The following is an 18,064-nucleotide window of genomic DNA, read 5'->3' as shown; positions in this document are numbered from 1 at the left end:
AAATTAGCAGCTGCAACCATGCACCTTCTTATTCAGTTTTATGAATGTTAATTGCTCTTCCTAGCTCTTTTCAGAAGGAGGTTGTTCTGCAGCAGGGGAAACTGAGGACCTGAGTTCCTTGGCCCAGCCAGCAGGGGCTGGGGGCTGCTAACAAGCAGAGCCCCTTGGCAGGGCTGTGTGCAGTGGGTGTGGATCCCAGCAGTGGGGTATTCCAAAACCACTTGCTGGAGGGTTTCCGGAGCTGAAATGCTCAGTTCAGCTGAATTCTCCTGACAGAGTTAGAATTGTTTGCAGCAGGACCTCAGGCACGCGGCGCTTTGTCTGGGATGTCATTTCCCAACTATTTTTAGTGATGGTTTTCTGAACGCCGCTCCCACTAAAGCAGTTTGCAGTGTAACTTGGACAACGCCGTTGTGATTTCAGGCTCCGTGACAATGAGAGCTGTGTTTGCAGTATGTATCTGATGTAAACAATTTTAAGCATATTTCTGCCTCTGCCCTTATGGGAAAGTAGTTAAAGACCGGAGGCTTCAATTAAAATTTGATGCAGTAATCTTCTGACCAGGAAGATCTCGACCTATTGCAGTTGTTATAGGGATTTGTGTGCTTGTTTTTCCATAGATCTGTGTGGCACGTTGGATGTCAGCTGCTTCAGTTAATGCTGCTGTGCTGCCATTGTTCCTTGTTTAGCCCTTGCAATGTTAGTTTCCTTATAGCAGAACATGAGGGCTCCTCAACTTGCAGTGGTGCAGGATGGAGTCACATAATTCTTTGCTTAATTCTCAGTCATTTATTTTCAGTCTGTTCCAGCCTGAGACCTCTCTTGGTTGTCACAGGGCAGGCCGTGGCTTGCCTGCCCAGCCTCTTGGTTAGAGGATGCTAACAACTGTAGCAGTGAGGAATGAGCCTGAGCTCCCCAAACCTGAACTAACTGTAGTTTTCTTTCCAGGCTTTGTAACTTCCTTCTGGAAAATCCAGATTACCCGAAGAAGGAAGGCAGGATGGTTTTAAATCCCAGCAGCAGCCTGCTTGCCAGCCAAGATGAGACAAAGGCAAGTGAGAATACCCTCACCTACAGCACGGCTCCAGCCTGTCCAATGTGAAGTGATCTTGGGGTGTGTGGTTCTGTGTGTACTTGCAGAGTGTCCTGGTTGAGCCATGCTTTGGTAGGAGGCCTCTGGGTGCAATTCAGATGGTGTGTAATGGCAGTAGTTGCTTGCAAGATGACTTCAGGACTCTCCTGTTTTGCTGTTGCACAGCTGCCTCTTGTCTGCTCTGTGCCATCAGCAGGCCCCTCAGGCTTGCCTGCCTGTCAGCCACCCGCTGGCTGAAGGACTCAATGTGACATCCATTGTAGGAATTCTTGGTCATTCTGTCACATGAAGTACTTTGGCCTGAGGACTGTTTTGTCTGACCTTGATGCATTGCTTTTCAGCCTCTGAAGTGCAAGTCTCCCTGCTTGATGCACACAGTGGCTTTAAGCTACTTGTCTTGTGTCCTGCCTGGAGCACAGCATACACCTTCACACCCATGCTGTCCTCCCAGCTGCTGCTTAGGTGTGTGCTCAGAACAGGGTGCCCTGCAGAAGGCTCCTATCCTGCAAAGAGTAGTTTGAGATGTGTGTGTACGTATAGCAAGTCTTTTTATATCCTCCCTCATCTTCTGCATTTCCTTCTCAGGTGCCCAAAGTGGACTACTTTGACTTCTCCAAGCTTGCCCCGCTCGATCAGCGGTGCTTCATTCAGGCAGCTGACCTTCTCATGGCAGACTTCAAGATGCTGAGCAGCCAAGACATTAAGTGGGCACTACACGAACTCAAGGGACACTATGCAATTACACGAAAGGTTCTCCTGTTCAATTCTTGTTTTCTTTCCCAGGGTTATTTGTGCTGTCTGTGGGGAGCAGTGTGATGTCTTTTAAGCCTTACTGTGCCACTTGCTTCTCTGGCTGTGTGGTTATGTGGGGTTTCTCTGTGGGATTTTGTTTTAATCATCCTCCTTTCCTTTCGAGAAGTCTTTGCTTAGTAGACTCTTGCGAAGCTCATCAGCCAGATAGAACGCTGCAGGAAGCTTTTACTTTTCTGTAACAGAATAATTGATGAAATGATAGTTAGTTGATGATAAATGGTGCATTAAACTCAGAGGTACTCCTGTACTTTGCGGAAATGGGGTGGAATGGCCAATAAAACCAAGACGTTTAGCCAAGTCTTAAAACATTTAACTCAACTGCTGTTAGTAGTTTGTAAGTGACAGCATGTAATTGAGGAGAAGGCCAAGTCTCCCTGCCCTGTTTCTTACAATTATGACTTATGAAATGAATCATTAAATTCTTTGTGGAAGTTTTCACAGTAATGGAACTGCAAAGAAATTTGTTCTGGAGTATCACCAGGCTAAACATGAATATAGATTGAAGCTTGTGACTGGATGTGCTCTGTTATGCTTCTCTTGCTTGAGCTTCTCTCTGTACTCGACTAAAGCAAAACCCACTGTTCCTCTTTGTTTGATTGAGCACTGAGTACTTGAATTGAACAAAACCAGGTTCTAACTATAGACCTTCAGAAAAGGAATTCAATTTGAAGAAGAAAAAGATCAGCTCTGCACCAGTGTGGATGGCAGCCATAGTAGTGTTAATAGCTGAGGCAGTGCAAAGTACCATTCAGCTCTGCCTGGTGGCTCCATTGCTGTAGTGGAATGATTGCTTTATGAGTACATAAAGCAGGAAGGTGGACAAAGGGAAGAGCAGTGTGGTGCCTGGCTCTCCTCTTTGTACAGAGTTGTGTGCTTCTGATTTCTCCCAGAGAACAGAAGGGACTTAAATTTGCATGTTGGGTTTTGTTTTGTTTTGTTTTCAGGCCTTTTCAGATGCCATCAAAAAATGGCAGGAGCTGTCTCCAGAAACCAGTGGGAAACGAAAAAGGAGAAAAGAAATGAATCAGTATTCGTATATCGACTTCAAATTTGAGCAAGGTAAATAACAAGCGGTGTTTATTGTTCTCTCTGCATGATTACTGTAAGCAGAACAGGCTTTACTCTAAGAAGGGCTGTCCTTGAAAGGGGATATGTTCCCAAAACAGCAGCGTTTCTGTCCTTGTCTGCTATCTTGTTTTGGAGATGCTCTTCATTAGTACATCTGCTTGGTACTGTGGTGCATGAGGTTTTGAAGTTGTGTAGAGGAGGAAGGATTTGAGCTTTGTTCTCGCTGCTCTGTCCTGCCTCATGGTGTCTGTAACTCTGCTTTAGGTGACGTGAAGATTGAGAAGCGGATGTTCTTCCTGGAGAATAAGAGGCGGCACTGGAGGACCTATGACAAGCTCTCACTTCTCCCACCAGTGCTACTGGAGCAGGAATTCTATGAGCAAAAAGTTAAAGAGATGGCAGAGGTGAGTGGGAGGAGCCACTTTGGTTTGATAGTGCAAATGGCTGCAGAGCTCTTTGCCCTGAACATGGAAATCTGCCTCTTACTGAAACTCAGACACTGAATGGAACTTAGAGTCACTCACCATGTTAACCTCCCTGCTGCCAGGCCCAGGGCAGTCTGCTCATTCACTGCCTTGCAGAGCTTGGCACTCCAGGCTCCAGAACATCTCCTCCCTTGCTGAGGTCTGTGTCTTTCAAAGCAGAACCCTACAACATCTGCTGCTGTGTTATCTTCCATAGGGAATTCACCCTTCTGCACATACACTCCTTTCTGAAGTAGCTTCTTAAAGATCAGCTTCTGCTAATCAAATGGTTAGAGCCTCCTTTTGAAAGCAATGGTAGTGTTCCTTGGGGCTTTCACTGGAGAGGCCCATTGGGTAGAGCTTTGCCCATAGGAACATGAAGAGTAGCCCCTCGTAATGTAGAATTTGGTTCTTTGTTCTTGCTGCCTTTGACTTCCCCCCCATCTGTTTTAGCTGAATCATAAATATCTTAATGGACTGGAGGGATGGGCTGAGTGATGTTGGGAGCAGACAGTGTGTCTTTTGTGGTGGGCTGTAAATCTTGAGATAACATAACGTAAGAGTGTAAAGGCTGGAAAACTGCTTTATCTGTTCTGTAAATAAAGGTGCACGTCTCTTTTACAGCATGCAGACTTTCTCCTTGCTCTGCAGATGAATGAGGAGCAGTATCAGAAGGTCAGTGTATATAACATGATCCTTGAGTTCGGCTCATGTATAGGTGTTGTTTTGCACTTACCACTTCAGAATTTCCTTGCTTCTGGAAGGGAGCTTTCCTGACCAGCTGCATTTGCACTGTGCTGCTTTTGCTGAGCTGGCATAGCATTTCTTGGCTGGCTTTTGGACAGAGTAGATGAGCTGAGTCCAGCAAAGACTGTATTGATGCACATAATGATCTGCAGTAATTCAGTCAGCTACTACTTGTATCTTTACTGGGCAGAACAAACACTGCAATAGAATAGCACCAGGCTTGCTCTTGCTACTGCTGTTATGGCTGTTTGAGACTTTGAAGCAGATTTGCTGTTGTTCTTGGAGCTCTGCCAGTGGAAAGGCCTTTCTCCTTTGCAGAAAAGGCTCTTTAAAAACCTGAAAATCAGGCTTCTCCTTTTCAGTGGAGAAAAGTTAAAGGTAGGTTCAGCTGCCGTGGATTGATTGCCTTTTCTTTCTCAATTCCTGCTTCTCTTCAGACTTCAGAGAAGATATTGGATGTTTGAAAAAGCGGGTACACATTCATAACTGTGGTGAGGAGGCCAAGGCAGGGTTTCTGCAGACAGCTGGGTAGCTGTTCTTTTAGAGGGCAACAGATTTGAAGCTCGCTTTTCCCCATGCGGATGGTGTGTACTCTGTTGCTTCTCTGCGATCACAGCTTCCCCAACTCAAGATGCTTTTGTGCCTGTGAGCTAAGAATTACTCAAACACCATGTGTTCTCTGGCTTTTTGGAATCTGCCAAACCGGACGTGTAGGTATTAAGTTACTTAAAACTGAGTTTCTGGTTTTGCTTAGTGGATTCTGACCGCTGAGCAGGATATCTGATGGAATGGTGTGTAACTATGGCTCCTTTTTATAATTAATGTTGTCATTGTTTATGGCTTACAGTTGTACCCCGCATCACGGGGTGTTTATTTGCAGCATTGTGTTGGTATGTTGCTATAGCTATTGATTTCTATTTATTTCTTGCTGTTGCTAATATTTCTGTTGTGTTGCAGGATGGTCAGATGATAGAGTGCCGCTGTTGTTATGGGGAGTTTGCTTTTGAAGAGCTAACCCAGTGTGCAGATGGTCACTTGTTCTGCAAGGAGTGCCTAATTAAATACGCTCAGGAGGCAGTCTTTGGCTCTGGGAAGGTAAGAATTTCCCAACTGGATGAGGGGAAAATGGATGAGTTGCTGTTGGGTGATCACGTTGCTGTTTGCATAGTTTTGTAGCTTAAACCAGATGCAGCCGCACTTCCTGGGAAGTATTTGATCAGAACTGTCTTGAGATGCCGATCCAATGAGTCAGTCACACCATTAACAACTTTCCAATGGGATTTGGGTTGTAAGATTTTAGTTTGTTGACCTCCATCTCGTGTGCTTCATGCTGAACAAACTGAAATGGATTGCTAGGAGAACTTTCTACAGCATTCATAGTAACAATAGCTTGAACTCATCTGGTTCTGATTCACTACTTAATAAACCAGTGGTGTCTGCTCTGTGTGGTGTGACCTCTGACTTGACCAGTCCCTTCCTAGGTAAAAATATTTGTCCTTCATCACTTCCTTGTGATCCCAACTTAATTTGGGGGTTGTTTCCTCAACCACAGTGTCACTTAGGAATGGGACAGTTACCAGGGTTGGTCCAAATGGTAGCGGTGTCCTGATGCTGAGCTACATGTGAATTATTACCTGCTCCAAAGTGTGCATGCTCATTTGTGCTGGGTATGATAATCAGACTGTAGGGTACTTTGGTACTCTGGGATCTCTGTTATATGTGAACCTAGCTGTGTTTTCTATGACTGTATTGCCAAGAATGTAACGTGTTGGTCACAAACAGAGCATTAGATCCCAGTGGAGACTGTGCAGAAATAACAGGCTGCCTTGAAATCGGGGTGGATTTTGTGGACTGTGATCCAAACTATCAGCAAGTATCTTCGTGTCCAGTACATGTTTTGAGTTCTGATCTGCTTTGATGAGGCAGCCGTGATTGTACCATAGTACACTTGCTTTCTGGCAGTCACTTGCTGGTTAAAGCTCTATCATCTCTAAGCACAGCTCTGCTCTGGTTTACATGGGATATTCCAAGCACTCACTGGTTTGTCACTGGCATTGTACTGAAACTGAGCTCTCTTCCACCCGCAGTCAGAGCTCAGCTGCATGGAAGGCAGTTGCACGTGTTCGTTCCCCACCAGTGAACTGGAGAAGGTGCTTCCAGAAACCATCCTGTGTAAATACTACGAGCGGAAAGCCGAGGAGGAGGTGGCTGCTGCCTGTGCAGATGAGCTTGTCAGGTCAGTGCCCAGTGCAAGGTGCAAACTGCTCTAACCATTGTAAAAAGGAAAAAATGGCTCCCCAAGCCCCTAAATATTTGCCAGCTATGGGATAGAGCTGCATTGCTATCTCAGACTTGTGCCTGCCAGGGCTATTTTTACTCAGGTTGGTCTGCCTTTGACTGGGAGCAGATTAAAACTCAATAGAGCTGTCTCCCTTAAGACTCGCTTGCAAACTCTTTGCTGATCCTTTATATTATACAATCTGGAGTAGTGCTGAGTATATGACATTTTGATTGCAAACAGGGAAGTGATCGAAGAAATATGAGGGAAAAGGACAGCAGTCAGCATATCCTTGCAGCAGACATTTGCTTGGCAGCACTGTTAAGCACCACAGAGCTTTTTGACTAAATCCACTGTTGGCACTGTGCATTAATAGCCTCTTATTTTGGGCTGCAGGTGTCCCTTCTGTAACTTCCCAGCTTTACTGGACAGCGATGTGAAGAGGTTCAGCTGCCCTAATCCCCGCTGCAGAAAGGTAATCGGGTGACATTTGCCCTTGGGGGTTTCTTCTGGAGGGCTATGAGCAGAGCTGAGCGCAGCTCACACAGCACAGCCCCAGCTGAGTTGAGGATCTGATGTGGCTGCATGGAGCTGTGGTCAAGGTATTTGTTGGATCCTGCTGATGTTCTTTGTGCCTGGACAGATGTATTCAGGGTACTGTTGATATAGACAACAGAATCCCTTTTATGTGGGAGGCTTGAAAGATGTTGGCTACAAAAGCTTCTACAAAGCCTTAGGATGCTGTCTTGCACATACAGGAATGTTTTAAGTGAGCAGGGAGCCAGGTGTTTCAAAGGCAAATTGTAATCCTTTGTCTATTACACCTTCTGGTGAGTGGGCTGAAACAACCCTAAACACTATTCTTAACATCTTACCTTTTTCTTTTGTGCTACCACTTGAATACGTGTTTGATTGGAAGGGACAGAAACTTGTCTGAGTCCATTCAAAGGGCAGAAAATCATTGTGCTCTTCCCAAAGCTTGCTAGTAGCCATCAAAGAAGAATCATGGGGTCCAAAGGGGGTACAGAGAGGGGAAAACTGGCTGCTGTGCTTCTACACTGTCTGTTCTGGGGAAGATCAGATGTGTAAAAACTGCTTCTGAGTTTCTTCAACATAAGCAGAGTCCTGCTGGTGCACGTGTGTGGTGACCAGTGCACTATTAGTGTTTGTCACAAAGCTACAAGGCAACGTGTGTGCTGTTAACCACTACATTTAATTCTCATGCAGCGTTCAGAGAGCTGCATGCTCATGCAGCAAAGAGTTTGTGGGTGCTTTGGACTTCGATGCATGTAGCTGCTGCAATGTTGGGCTCCCATAGGCAGTACGGCCATTTGCCTGTGCTGGGAAAGCAAGAGAAAGTCAATTATGTTGTTTGTAGAGGCTGAAGTTGCCAGCAGTGAACTTTGCTTTCCTGGTGGGGGGGTTCGGGGTGAGGGAAGGATGCTCTTTAGTGTTACACAGATCCCTTATCACAGACCTGAGATCCAGGTTCGTTTTGTAGTGCCTCCCTCCTCCGTGCAGGAAGAAATGCAGGTAGGAGCTGTGCAGGGCACTAGGTGGCACTGTGGATTCACGTTCAAATCAGCGTGTTGGGGTTTTTTTTGTTTGTTTTAAATCTGTTCTTGCAAAACCCAAACTGGTTTAAAAATGTGTGTGTGTCAGCAGCACGGAACAGAATCCAGGCTCGAGAAATGCAAATGTTCCAAATGGGCAAAAAAAATAAGTTGAAGGTTTTATGTATTTTTCCCCCTTAAAATGCATTGTGTGGCGCAGTAACTGGGATAAGAGGTCAGTGCTGAAATGTTCCTTTCCTTCTGGTTTGCTGTTTCATTTCCTTCCTATGCTGGGAAGGATGCTGCTTGTCCGTTCCCCTCCCCCTGCCCTGGGGTTGCAGCATTCCAGTGGGCTGGATTCCTGGTTTCCTGGACAGCTTGTGTTGATTCATTAGCTGAAAATCTGCTGAGTAGCTTAGGGCTCTTCTTAGAAGTCTGAACGACTTTAGGATTTGAAGGCGAGGATGAAGAATTGGGACAGCAGGATGTGGTGTTTTCTCATAGCAGCAACTTTGGTGATTCTTCTCATTCTCTGCTATCTTGTCTCTTTCCAGAGTGAGGAATTTAAGCCAATGCTCTTGCTCGCAGGAAACCATTGCCTTTAGGGAGGAAAGGGCTAGATTATCCCTTTCCTCTATGGGAGCTTTACAGAGTTTGGAGAGGATGCATTGGCTTTACTAGCAGTGCCTCTGGCAGACTCTGGGGTGGTGATGACTGATCCTGGAAGGAGAAGGAGTCTCTCTCTGGCTGAAAGGGCTGCATTTGCACAGCTGAACCTACAGCGAGGGGAGGTACAGAAAGCAAAAGGTCAGAAGGTGCCTCTGGAAGCCTCAAGGCTCTTATAGGGTGGGGAGAGGGGGGACCAGGTGGTGGTCCTGTTGTGTTTCTGTGCTCCATCACCTGGATCCTTCATCTTGCTTGAAGATTTTGTGTTCATGCTCTGGCTTTCCTTTAAGTCTTGCATAGGATATTTGGGGCAGATATGGATGTGCTGTAAAATAAGTGATGGAAGCCAGCTGGGAGCAGTCCTGGCTGAACACAGGTTGGGTTCAACAGAGGAAGAGCTGTAGGCATACACAAGTTACTCCCTGTGCATCTCGCCCACATCTCCTATAGTTTGACCCAATGGTACCTTGCAGGGACCAGAACTCTGCTGTTAGAGCCTCACCCATGGGCAGAGCTGCTGGTCACTGTCTGTGGCTGATGGATCCCTGTGGAGCATGCAGATGAGCCCATGCCATCTGCTGGGGCCATTGAGGCTCCAGCTGTGCCCAGGGAAGTTTGGCTCTTTCTGAGGTGACCACGGCTTGAATCTTAATATCACTAACTGCGGGCTGGAGGAGAAGCTTAATTAGTCAAGGAAAGCTGTTGCCTCAGCTACCCCACAAATACAACCTGCTGTGTTTGCTGTCTGAGCTGGGGTGGGAGGGAAGCAGCTGTCACTCCGCAGGCTGACACGAGGGTCTGCTGGAGCTCTGGGGTTTTGCTCAGTGTCCATCTGTTCCCAGAAGGACTGTGTGCACTGAGCAGGTTCCCAGCAGCAGGATTGCTGGCCAGCTCGGTCAACTTCCATCTTACCATGAATTTGTAATTGCTTCACCATGCACGTTTCTCCTCCCTGTGTTCTGACATAGTAAACCTGGCAGTTGGGTAAAACCATGGAAGGCAGGGGTTGCTTGCTGGCTTGAAGTGCTGGGAAGTGAGTGTGCACTTCTGCACACTGGGAAAAGGTCTGTTTCCCATCAGAAAAGGAAACCCTTTACTTCTGCTCTGCCTCCCTCCTCCCCAGCTCCTGTATTGTTCAGGAAGACAAAGCTTTTGTTCCCAGCTGCTCGCAGCCATCCCAGTGCAGTGCTGTGGCCTGGGAAGGGCTCTCCCCTCTTTGCAGTCTCAGCACAAAGCACTGCGGGGCTTTCAGCCAGCCTGGAGATGGGGAGGTGAGAGCTGCTGTTGCTATGGAAATGGTGTGTGCATGAAGCAGTGCTGGCCCTCTGGGTGCTGGCGAGCTCAAAACCTGAAGCTGAAACCTACAGCCGCATCACAAGGGCTTGTATTTCCAGCACTTTTCCTTAAAGCTCCTTTGCACGCTTTAGGATTTTTGCTAATTTGAACCGAGTTGTCTGCTGGGTGGATGCAAAGAGGTGATTATACATGGCTGCAGAGTGTTAAATTGCATTGGATGGGGCAGCTGCCTCTCCTGTTCTCAGGGCTCTGCAGTGCATCCTGCTAATGAGGCTGTGCTTAGGGACTGAGTTTGCCTGCTGTTGTGCTGGAGGTGTGTGTGTCAATGCACCTGTGGGATGGACCCCCTCCATCACCTCTGTGTCTCTGGCCTGGGCTCTCTGAGCACAGCAGTCTTTGTGTGCACTTTTAATTTGCAGAATGGAGGTTTGATGTTTTAAGGACTTCTTTGCAAGCTGCTGGTATTTCTCAGGATTGATTGCGAGGTGCTGGCTAGGAGCAGATGCACCCAGCTGCTCTTCACCTTCATTTTCTGCTGGTAGTGAGACAGGTTTAAGCTTGTATGGAGCTCTGCCTAGCAAGCTGTGCCTGAACATGGCTTTTCTTAGCAGGGTGCTAATGCTGCATCCACAGCCCATGCTAATAAGTCACGTTGCATGGTTCACAGTGACTTCAATGAGAGCAGCATTTCTTGCTGAAATAAGAAATCATGGCATACCAGATCTAAGGTTACAGAAGCAGCTGATGAGGTGCGCTGTAGGCTCTGTGGTCTCTCTACCTGTTGCAATAACACGGCACACAGTGGTGCCTCGTTCAGAGGCACAAAATAAGGCAACCCCTGCCCCCTAGGATCCAGCTACAGGTGTATTATGGGGTGTTGTGGGGAAACTGAGCTTATCCCAAATGCTTCAGTGTCAGATTTGCATATGGAGAATTACTTGGTTCTCTTTGCCTTGCAACATGTTTTCCCAGCTGTTGGGAGTCTTGCTGTCTCATTCAGCTTCCTGACAGCACTGCAAACATTTCAGAGGCCCCCTGGTCCTGTCTCGCTCGCTGTTCAGCCATTCTGATCACCGCTGTCTGTGTGCTGTTCCTTGAAGCCTGGTTGTTTGGATTTGCTCGTTGCTGATGGCTTAGCCCTGCAGCTTTAGTGGAGAGCAGGGCTGACGATGGCATTTGCTCATGGCAAACCCCTGGTGGCAATAACCTTAGGGCCCACCTCCCATGTTTAAGCTCCCCTCCTCCCATGTCTGTGTGAACGTGGTTCAGCAGAAATTGTGGGGATAGGGGAGAAGTGGAAGCATGGTGTTGCTGCTTCTCTTACTGGTGGGGTTAGGGAATGGAGCACTCAAGCCTCCGTATGCCTTTGCCTGGAAGCCCATCCCTATCTTATGTGATCCAGCAGAAGGCTCGGGGCTCTTTACAGGACTCTGCCATCCTCCCCCTCAGCTCCGCATGCCTGGAAACCCGCAGCTCCCAGCTTTCTCCTCCAGCTCAGTGCCTCTGCTGCGCCCTTTTTAAACAAGCGCGGCGCATGGGAACGCGCTCTGCTCGCTCGCTGCCAAAACCACAACAAATGGCAACTTTCCGTCTGTCATTTCGGCTCGGAGGCACTCGTGGCTGGGCAGGCGATTCATTTTTCTTCCATAAAAGGACACTGAAAGCCATCAGCAGGAGCCTTGTGCTGCAGCGGGGCGAGCGGCGATGCTATCAGCAGCAGTGCTGCGGTGGGGAGCGCCTGTCATCTCCGTATCTCTTTCCAAAGGGATGGGCAAGAGGGAGAGACTGAGGCCGAAGGTGATTGCGGGTGCTGAGGTGATTGCAGGCAACAGGTAACGCCCTGTCAGACCTCATTGCCAAGTCCTTAAAGGAAGGTAGATAAGAAGAGGGTGCTCCTGATGCAGCAAAGCCTTAAAAGTACAGGCCCGCTCAGGAAATATGCGCGTGCCCAACCACGTGGCTCGTCCCATTGGGGTGTGTAGGGTCAAAGTTACACGGGGAGTGCTGAGAGTCAGGAGATCTCATCCCGAGCCTTGTGCTGAGCCGTGCCCTTCCCTTGTAGGGGGCTGCAGGGAAGCTGTGTGCTGAGGGCTCTTGCTGCTTCCCAGCATCGTGGTGTGTTGCTGTGTTGGCAGCCTCTAGGATAAGAATCAGCACCCGAGTTGTCTCCTGAACCCAAGACAGTCCTTGCCTTGTCAGTATCTCTACCACCGTCCTTTGGGATGCATGGGAGTGGGCTGCAGGTGCTGTGCCAGCAGCTCACCTGGAAGTTTCCACCATGGGAGCTCAGGTGCTGCTGCTTTTACAAGGTCAGGTCCGTTTGTGCAGCAATGTCTGGAAATGTTTCATGTGATAAATGGGTCTGACAGAGGAGAGGGCAAAGCCACGCTTGGAAGTGGACCTGAGAAAGAGGTCAGTGTAAATGGGGTATCTGTTTCTTAAAGGAGACAAAGGAAAGAGCTGCTGAAAGCAAGAGCTCAAAGTGGTCTCTCTTAAAAATAGACTGTGCAAGTCAGTGCAATTTCAAGCAACAAAGCTCACTCCTGTGCTTCATTTCTGCCTTATATAGCAATATCCATTCAGGGAAAAGGCAATTCTGCTGCTGTTTCCTGGCCGGTGAGTACCTCGTCCAGGTCCATAAGAGGCAGTGCTGTTCTCCTTCACAACTTTGTCCCTTCTCCAAGGAAAGGGCCAGAGCTAAACGGGCTGGATGTGACTTTGTGTTGGTTGAGAACTTCAGCCTGGGTTGTATGATGGCACCTGGCTGCATCTCACCCCTCTCCCACAGCCCTTTTTGCCCCCATTTAGATGAGAACATGAGAACAGATGTCAGGCTGCCCCCACCTGCAGGCAGTGCTGGGGGCAGAACAGAGTTCAGGGACCCACTGCCAGCGATGTGAACTTGGCCTTTTTCTCCTGGGTTTACTTGAAAGAGAAAGGGAGGAGTGTTATTCCCAGCATGAGAGGTGGAACAACAAGAAGAGGGGGAGTAATGTGAGATGATCACTAACAGGGAGAAACCCTAAACCTCTGTATGGAGCAGAGCACTCAGGTTGCTTGGTTGGTTTGATTTTTAAGCAGTGAAGTAAACTGGCCCCTTGTGTCACAACAGGTAGCGATGGTGCTGAGCTGCCCTGGGACTGTGGGGTCAGCTCAGGACAGGGCATAGAGTATCCTGAGTTGGAGGGGATAAGTCCAACTCCTGGAGGGGTGTCTTCCCCTGTGCCACTGGGGAAGCAGGAGTGAGTTTGGGGTGAGAGCCCTGCCCAGTGCTACCTGTGTTTGCAGAGCATCACGGTGGGGTCAGCATGTTGCTGCTGTGGTGGAAATGGAGGTTGGAGGGCATGGAAAAGGGCTGCTCTCAAAGCCAATTGAAAAACATTGTTCTGACCTTACTCAAGATGCTGCATCTTCCCTCTCTCTTCCCTCCCCCTCACATTCCTCTCATAGTAATCACTGATCTCTAACCTCAGCTTCATCTGCTGCAGTTAAGCACTAGGAAAAAAATGAAAAACACACCAATCCAACAGAAACAAGGCTTTGTGCACACACCTTGTCCTGTACCATCATGCTTCCAGGGCAGAGTTATCTTTGGAGGGCCGTGAGTCAGCAGCAGAGGTTTTGCATAGCTCTGTGGCAGGGTGGCTGAATGATTGCCTCTTCCTTGGGGCCAGAGCACCCAGATGCCATAACCTGAGCTATGCAGCATGAGGAGATGTTTTGCTTCTCCTTTCTGTTTGCGCATAAACGGGTTTCAGCAGATGACACAGTCATCAGACTTCCTGGGCTAGCGCAGCGCTGCCGCAGCTGATGTCCATTTTGGAGGCTGTCAATTGAGTTTGTTTCCTAATTTGGTCACAGCATGCTCAGGGCTGGCCTGCTTTCCTCTTTTCTCAAACACTGGTCCCTTTTATATCATTGTCATGGAGGGGAAGCTGGACCTCCAGCCCTTCTCACTTCCTCCCTGCAGAGGAAGTGATACTTGAATGGGCTCTTTGACGAAGCCATGCGGCTCTGAAGCTGATCTTTTCAGCCTTTTCCTTCTTTGTCCCTCTTTCATGAGCTCATCCCACTAAGCCTGCTGGCATTCCATCTTCCTGGGCAGTCCTTTGAGCTGGAGGTCTGGGAAATAATTCTCTGAACTGAAAGAGAGAGCTGTACTGGTGTGAAGTAATAACTGATATGTGGATGTATGGGAATATATGTTGGGAGAGCGATGCAAGTCCAGCCTGGGCTAATGGGAGCAGCACCCATGTTTTGTTTCAGATGTACTAATGAGAGGCCTGGCACTGCTTAGGGAAGTGGAAATGCCAAATGCTGGGGGAGGAATGGTGTGGCTGGTCAGTTCTGCTGAATGACCTTTAAGTGAGTTAGTGTGCTGTGCAAGTCCTCCAGAAAACTGCAACTGCCCTTCAGAAGAGGCGTGTTGTGCTGTGCTGTGCTGTGCTGGAGCAGAACGAGCCCCAGGTGAGCTGCCTGAGGATGAGGATGCCTGGCATGCAGCAGGCAATGCTGCCTCTATGGCCTGCCTCCACTCAGCATGAGCAGCTGAGGAATCAATACCAGACACAGAGACTCCTGCTTTCTTTTATTTCTGCGCTGTATGTAGGTGGGGAGCAGCTTCCAGCTGAGCCAGCGGAAGACAGCTTCATTTGGTGCCTTACAGGGATGGGGGCCATTGGTGTTGAGGGATTTGCCCCCTGTGTTGGAAGAGACTCCCTGGCTTTAGAAGCAGGAGGGGATGCTGGTTTGTCTACCATTATCCAGCACCTATTTCAGGTCCAGAGCACATGAGATAAAAAGCTTCAGCAGAGCCACAGGGTGAAGGTGCACCACGAGCAGCCTGACTGCGGCACTAAAGGTCTGGCAGCAGGTGGGCAGGTGTGGGCTGATCTGTGCAGAACACCCTCCAGAGAGATGAAACGTCAGCGTGTGTCATCACTGGGCTGCCCAGTGCCTCTGGCCTTGGAATGGTGAGTAACGGAGAAATGCAGGCAGCGAGTGGTGAGGCAGCATAGCTGCCAGGGGAAAGGGAAGGTGAAACAGAAGGTTTATAATCCTTGAGTAAAAATCTCCTCGATGTGTCACTTGGCATTCACATGTTATCTCCTAGTTAGGCATGACTGACTCACCCACTGTTTCCACCTGAAAGGAATGGTATGTTGGAGGTATGTGGCTGATAATCTCAGAAGGCTGTCACTCCTTCTTTTCCTCCTCCCTCCCTTCTGCTGCCCCCCAGAACGCATTCTCTTATTGCTTTTAACCTTCAAGCCTCTCTTCTTCTGCTCTCTCCCTTACTACTCTTGCATTATTAATGGGGCTGTAGCAATACAGCCAGAACACTGGCATTACTAATTACTACGTGGAGCAGAGGAATGAGGAACAAGATAGAAGCTGGGTTGGTAAATACTGTCATTGTAAAATGATAGCATCAGGAGTGCAGAGCAGAACTCCATGTGTGTGCAGGTTTGCATTGGAAGCAGCCTCCCTTGGCTGCAACACACCCATGTGTGCTCACCATGTGTCCTTCTCTCTCCTTTACTACTTGTGATGACCATCTTGCACACAGCTAAGGGTTAATAGACCTGAGATTTCCAGGGGCTGTATTGTGTTCTGCCTGGGTGTGCTTCAAACATCGCAGCGTCCATGTGCTCTTTGTTGGCAGGGCTGTAGTACGAAGCCCCTTCTGTTGGTGTCAAAGGCTGAGGAAGCATAAGTGATGTTTTATTTTCACATTCAGCAAGAGCCTGTCACGCTCGATGCATTTAAATTGTCCTTGGTAATACCAAGGGCATCCTACAGCAGCAAGCGTCTCTCCATGCTCCATATAAGAGAATATGGCTGCTATGAAATCAGAACGAGAACATTATTTTGGATGTGCAGCAATTAACCTGCAAATAATGGGCTGCTGTAAGCATAAGGAATTGCCTGTCCGTCCTACTGCTGCTTAATGGGGCTGTGCTTTTTCACTCCATTGGGCAGAGCGTCGGCTCAGGGCCGTGACATCCCTTGGAGGCATTGCTGCAAATGTCTGTGTGTCGTGGGGTGCATGTGGGAAGGGAAGTGTCACAGGCTGTACAGCGTGTGGCTCTTATGGTATGTGATGGTCTTGAAGAAGGCAATCTCTTTAAATGCATGCTCTCCTTGCTGTCATCTTTGAAATAGTTAAAACAGCTGAAATACAGAGGTCAGCACTGAGATGCAGATACAAGTAGTGTGTGCTGGCAAAAGGAGGCAGTTCCTCTTCCCCAAAAGGTGCTTGGAGGAAGGGGAAAAGGATAAACAATGGGAGTGTATAAGCTCACCCAGTGATGGGTATGAGGTGTGTGGCTTGGCAAGGCAGCCAGCACAGGGTGGTAAGCTCCTTGCAGAGCCACGTGGAAACTGGGGAGGGGATTTCGTGTTGCTTCCTTCTCTATGGCTTTGGTACCAGTGTGGCAGCCTGCTGGGAATGGCTGTGGACTGGAAGAGGGAAAATTTAGGTTGGATGTTAGGAAGGAATCCTTCACTCAGAGGGTGCTGAGGTGCTGGCACTGCTCCCAAAGTGATGGGTGCCCATCTCTGGAAGTGCCCTGGGCAGCCTGGTGGGGGGCAGCCAGCCCACGGTTGGAGCTGGATGATCTTAAAGGTCCCTTCCAACCTGAAGCATCTCCCTTGATGGGGCTGCCCACCTTTGTTTTTCTCACTGATGAACCAACATGTGGGGTTGGAGCCTGGTTCCTATTTCAGGTGGTGGGGCTGCACTCCGTTCATTGCAGTAATTCCTACCACATTTTTAATATAACCATTATGGAGTTGGAGAGGTCCAAAGTTTGCAACCCCAACACTCTTCTGTAAGAGGTAAGCACTGACTTGCCATTAAAATTGAGCAGTGTCAGGAAGGCAAACGTTTCCTCTATCCAAAATTTCACGCTCACGTATTTAATTAAAAGGTGACAGGGTTAATGAAGCTTTGAGTGCATAAGGCCTCATTCCTTGAATTTAATTTCCTTTAATTGCTCCAGAGACTGAAATTCCCAATTTCAGTCCCCTAACAGGTGAATTGAGGAACTGGAAAGGAGTGATTTGAATCATCTCACCCTGTGCCAGCTTCTTCCTCTTCTGCTCGTTTTTATTTCTCATCTTTGGTTGAAAAGGGGATTAGATGAGAAAAACGCTTTAAGTCAGTGTTTGAACTCTGTGATGGAATTGGCTGATCTGAGAGCTGCTGCCACCTTGGAGGGCTCCTGCAAATTGTGTCACTCATCCCCAGCGTGTTACAGAAGGCTGAGTGCATGCGAGTGTTTTCTCTTCCCACCCTAATAGCTGCCACTGCAGTCACCACCAGCAGGGTTGAGTTGGGGTTAATTTAATGCACATCTAATGCTGGAACAATGGGAGTAACATGTCATGTGAGTTCTGCCACAGCTTAGCTCCTTTTGGAGGTGTTGGCTGCTAGGAAAAATGTCTTCTCATAAAGGGTGTTCAGGCACTGGCAGTGGGGTGTTCCAGAGCCATGGAGATGTGGCACTGAGGGACCTGGTTTGGTGTCATGGTAGGGATGGGTTGATGGTTGGACTTGGTGATCTCAGTGGTGTTTTCCAAACTTAATGATGCTGTGATTCTTTTTAATCTTTGTGATTTTTATAGCAGCGCCACTTTGAGGTTGTCAGAACTCGCTGAGAGCAGTTGGTACATGGTAGTGCCAGGAGAGCATCCCCTACATGAAGAGGTATTTAAGAGCTGTTGGGCTTCCCTGGTAAGAATCCTGGGATGCTGGAATGGTTGGAAGGGTCCTTAAAGATCATCCAACCCCTGCTGTGGGCTGAGTGCCCCCACCACATCAGGCTGCTCAGGGCCTGTCCACCCTGGCCTTGGGCACCTCCAGCCACAGCCAGTAAATGCAGGTTGAGTTTTGGAACAGAGTTGATGCTTAATGGCGTCTGTGCCCCTACTGGTGTGAGCAGAGCAGCTGCTGGTCCTGAGCCTGGGGAGCATTAATGGAATGTGCTGGGCTGATGTAAAACATCACCGCGCATTTTGGGGCTGAGGTCAGCAGGATTGAAAGCTGATGGGAGTTTAATGCCGAGTCCGCCTCTCGAAGCAG

General features: G+C 48.5%; 1 protein-coding gene across 9 annotated transcripts in view; it reads left to right on the top strand.

Annotated features, from left to right (window-relative positions):
* Window positions 1-18,064, top strand: part of RNF216 (ring finger protein 216) — a 59,845-nt gene that overhangs the window by 13,501 nt on the left and 28,280 nt on the right. For all 9 annotated transcript variants that reach the window (XM_032447619.1, XM_032447617.1, XM_015876615.1 and 6 more), the window contains 8 exons: window positions 949-1,051; window positions 1,679-1,843; window positions 2,851-2,965; window positions 3,239-3,378; window positions 4,063-4,113; window positions 5,143-5,280; window positions 6,273-6,421; window positions 6,860-6,938. In XM_032447619.1, the coding sequence (XP_032303510.1) occupies window positions 949-1,051; window positions 1,679-1,843; window positions 2,851-2,965; window positions 3,239-3,378; window positions 4,063-4,113; window positions 5,143-5,280; window positions 6,273-6,421; window positions 6,860-6,938 (940 nt within the window). The remainder of the gene's footprint in view (window positions 1-948; window positions 1,052-1,678; window positions 1,844-2,850; window positions 2,966-3,238; window positions 3,379-4,062; window positions 4,114-5,142; window positions 5,281-6,272; window positions 6,422-6,859; window positions 6,939-18,064) is intronic.

The sequence above is a fragment of the Coturnix japonica genome, chromosome 14 (assembly GCF_001577835.2).
Source record: "Coturnix japonica isolate 7356 chromosome 14, Coturnix japonica 2.1, whole genome shotgun sequence".
In the NCBI taxonomy this organism is placed as follows: Eukaryota; Metazoa; Chordata; class Aves; order Galliformes; family Phasianidae; genus Coturnix; species Coturnix japonica.
Note: the sequence above shows the minus strand (reverse complement) of the source record. Positions and strands in the feature narration are given on the sequence as shown.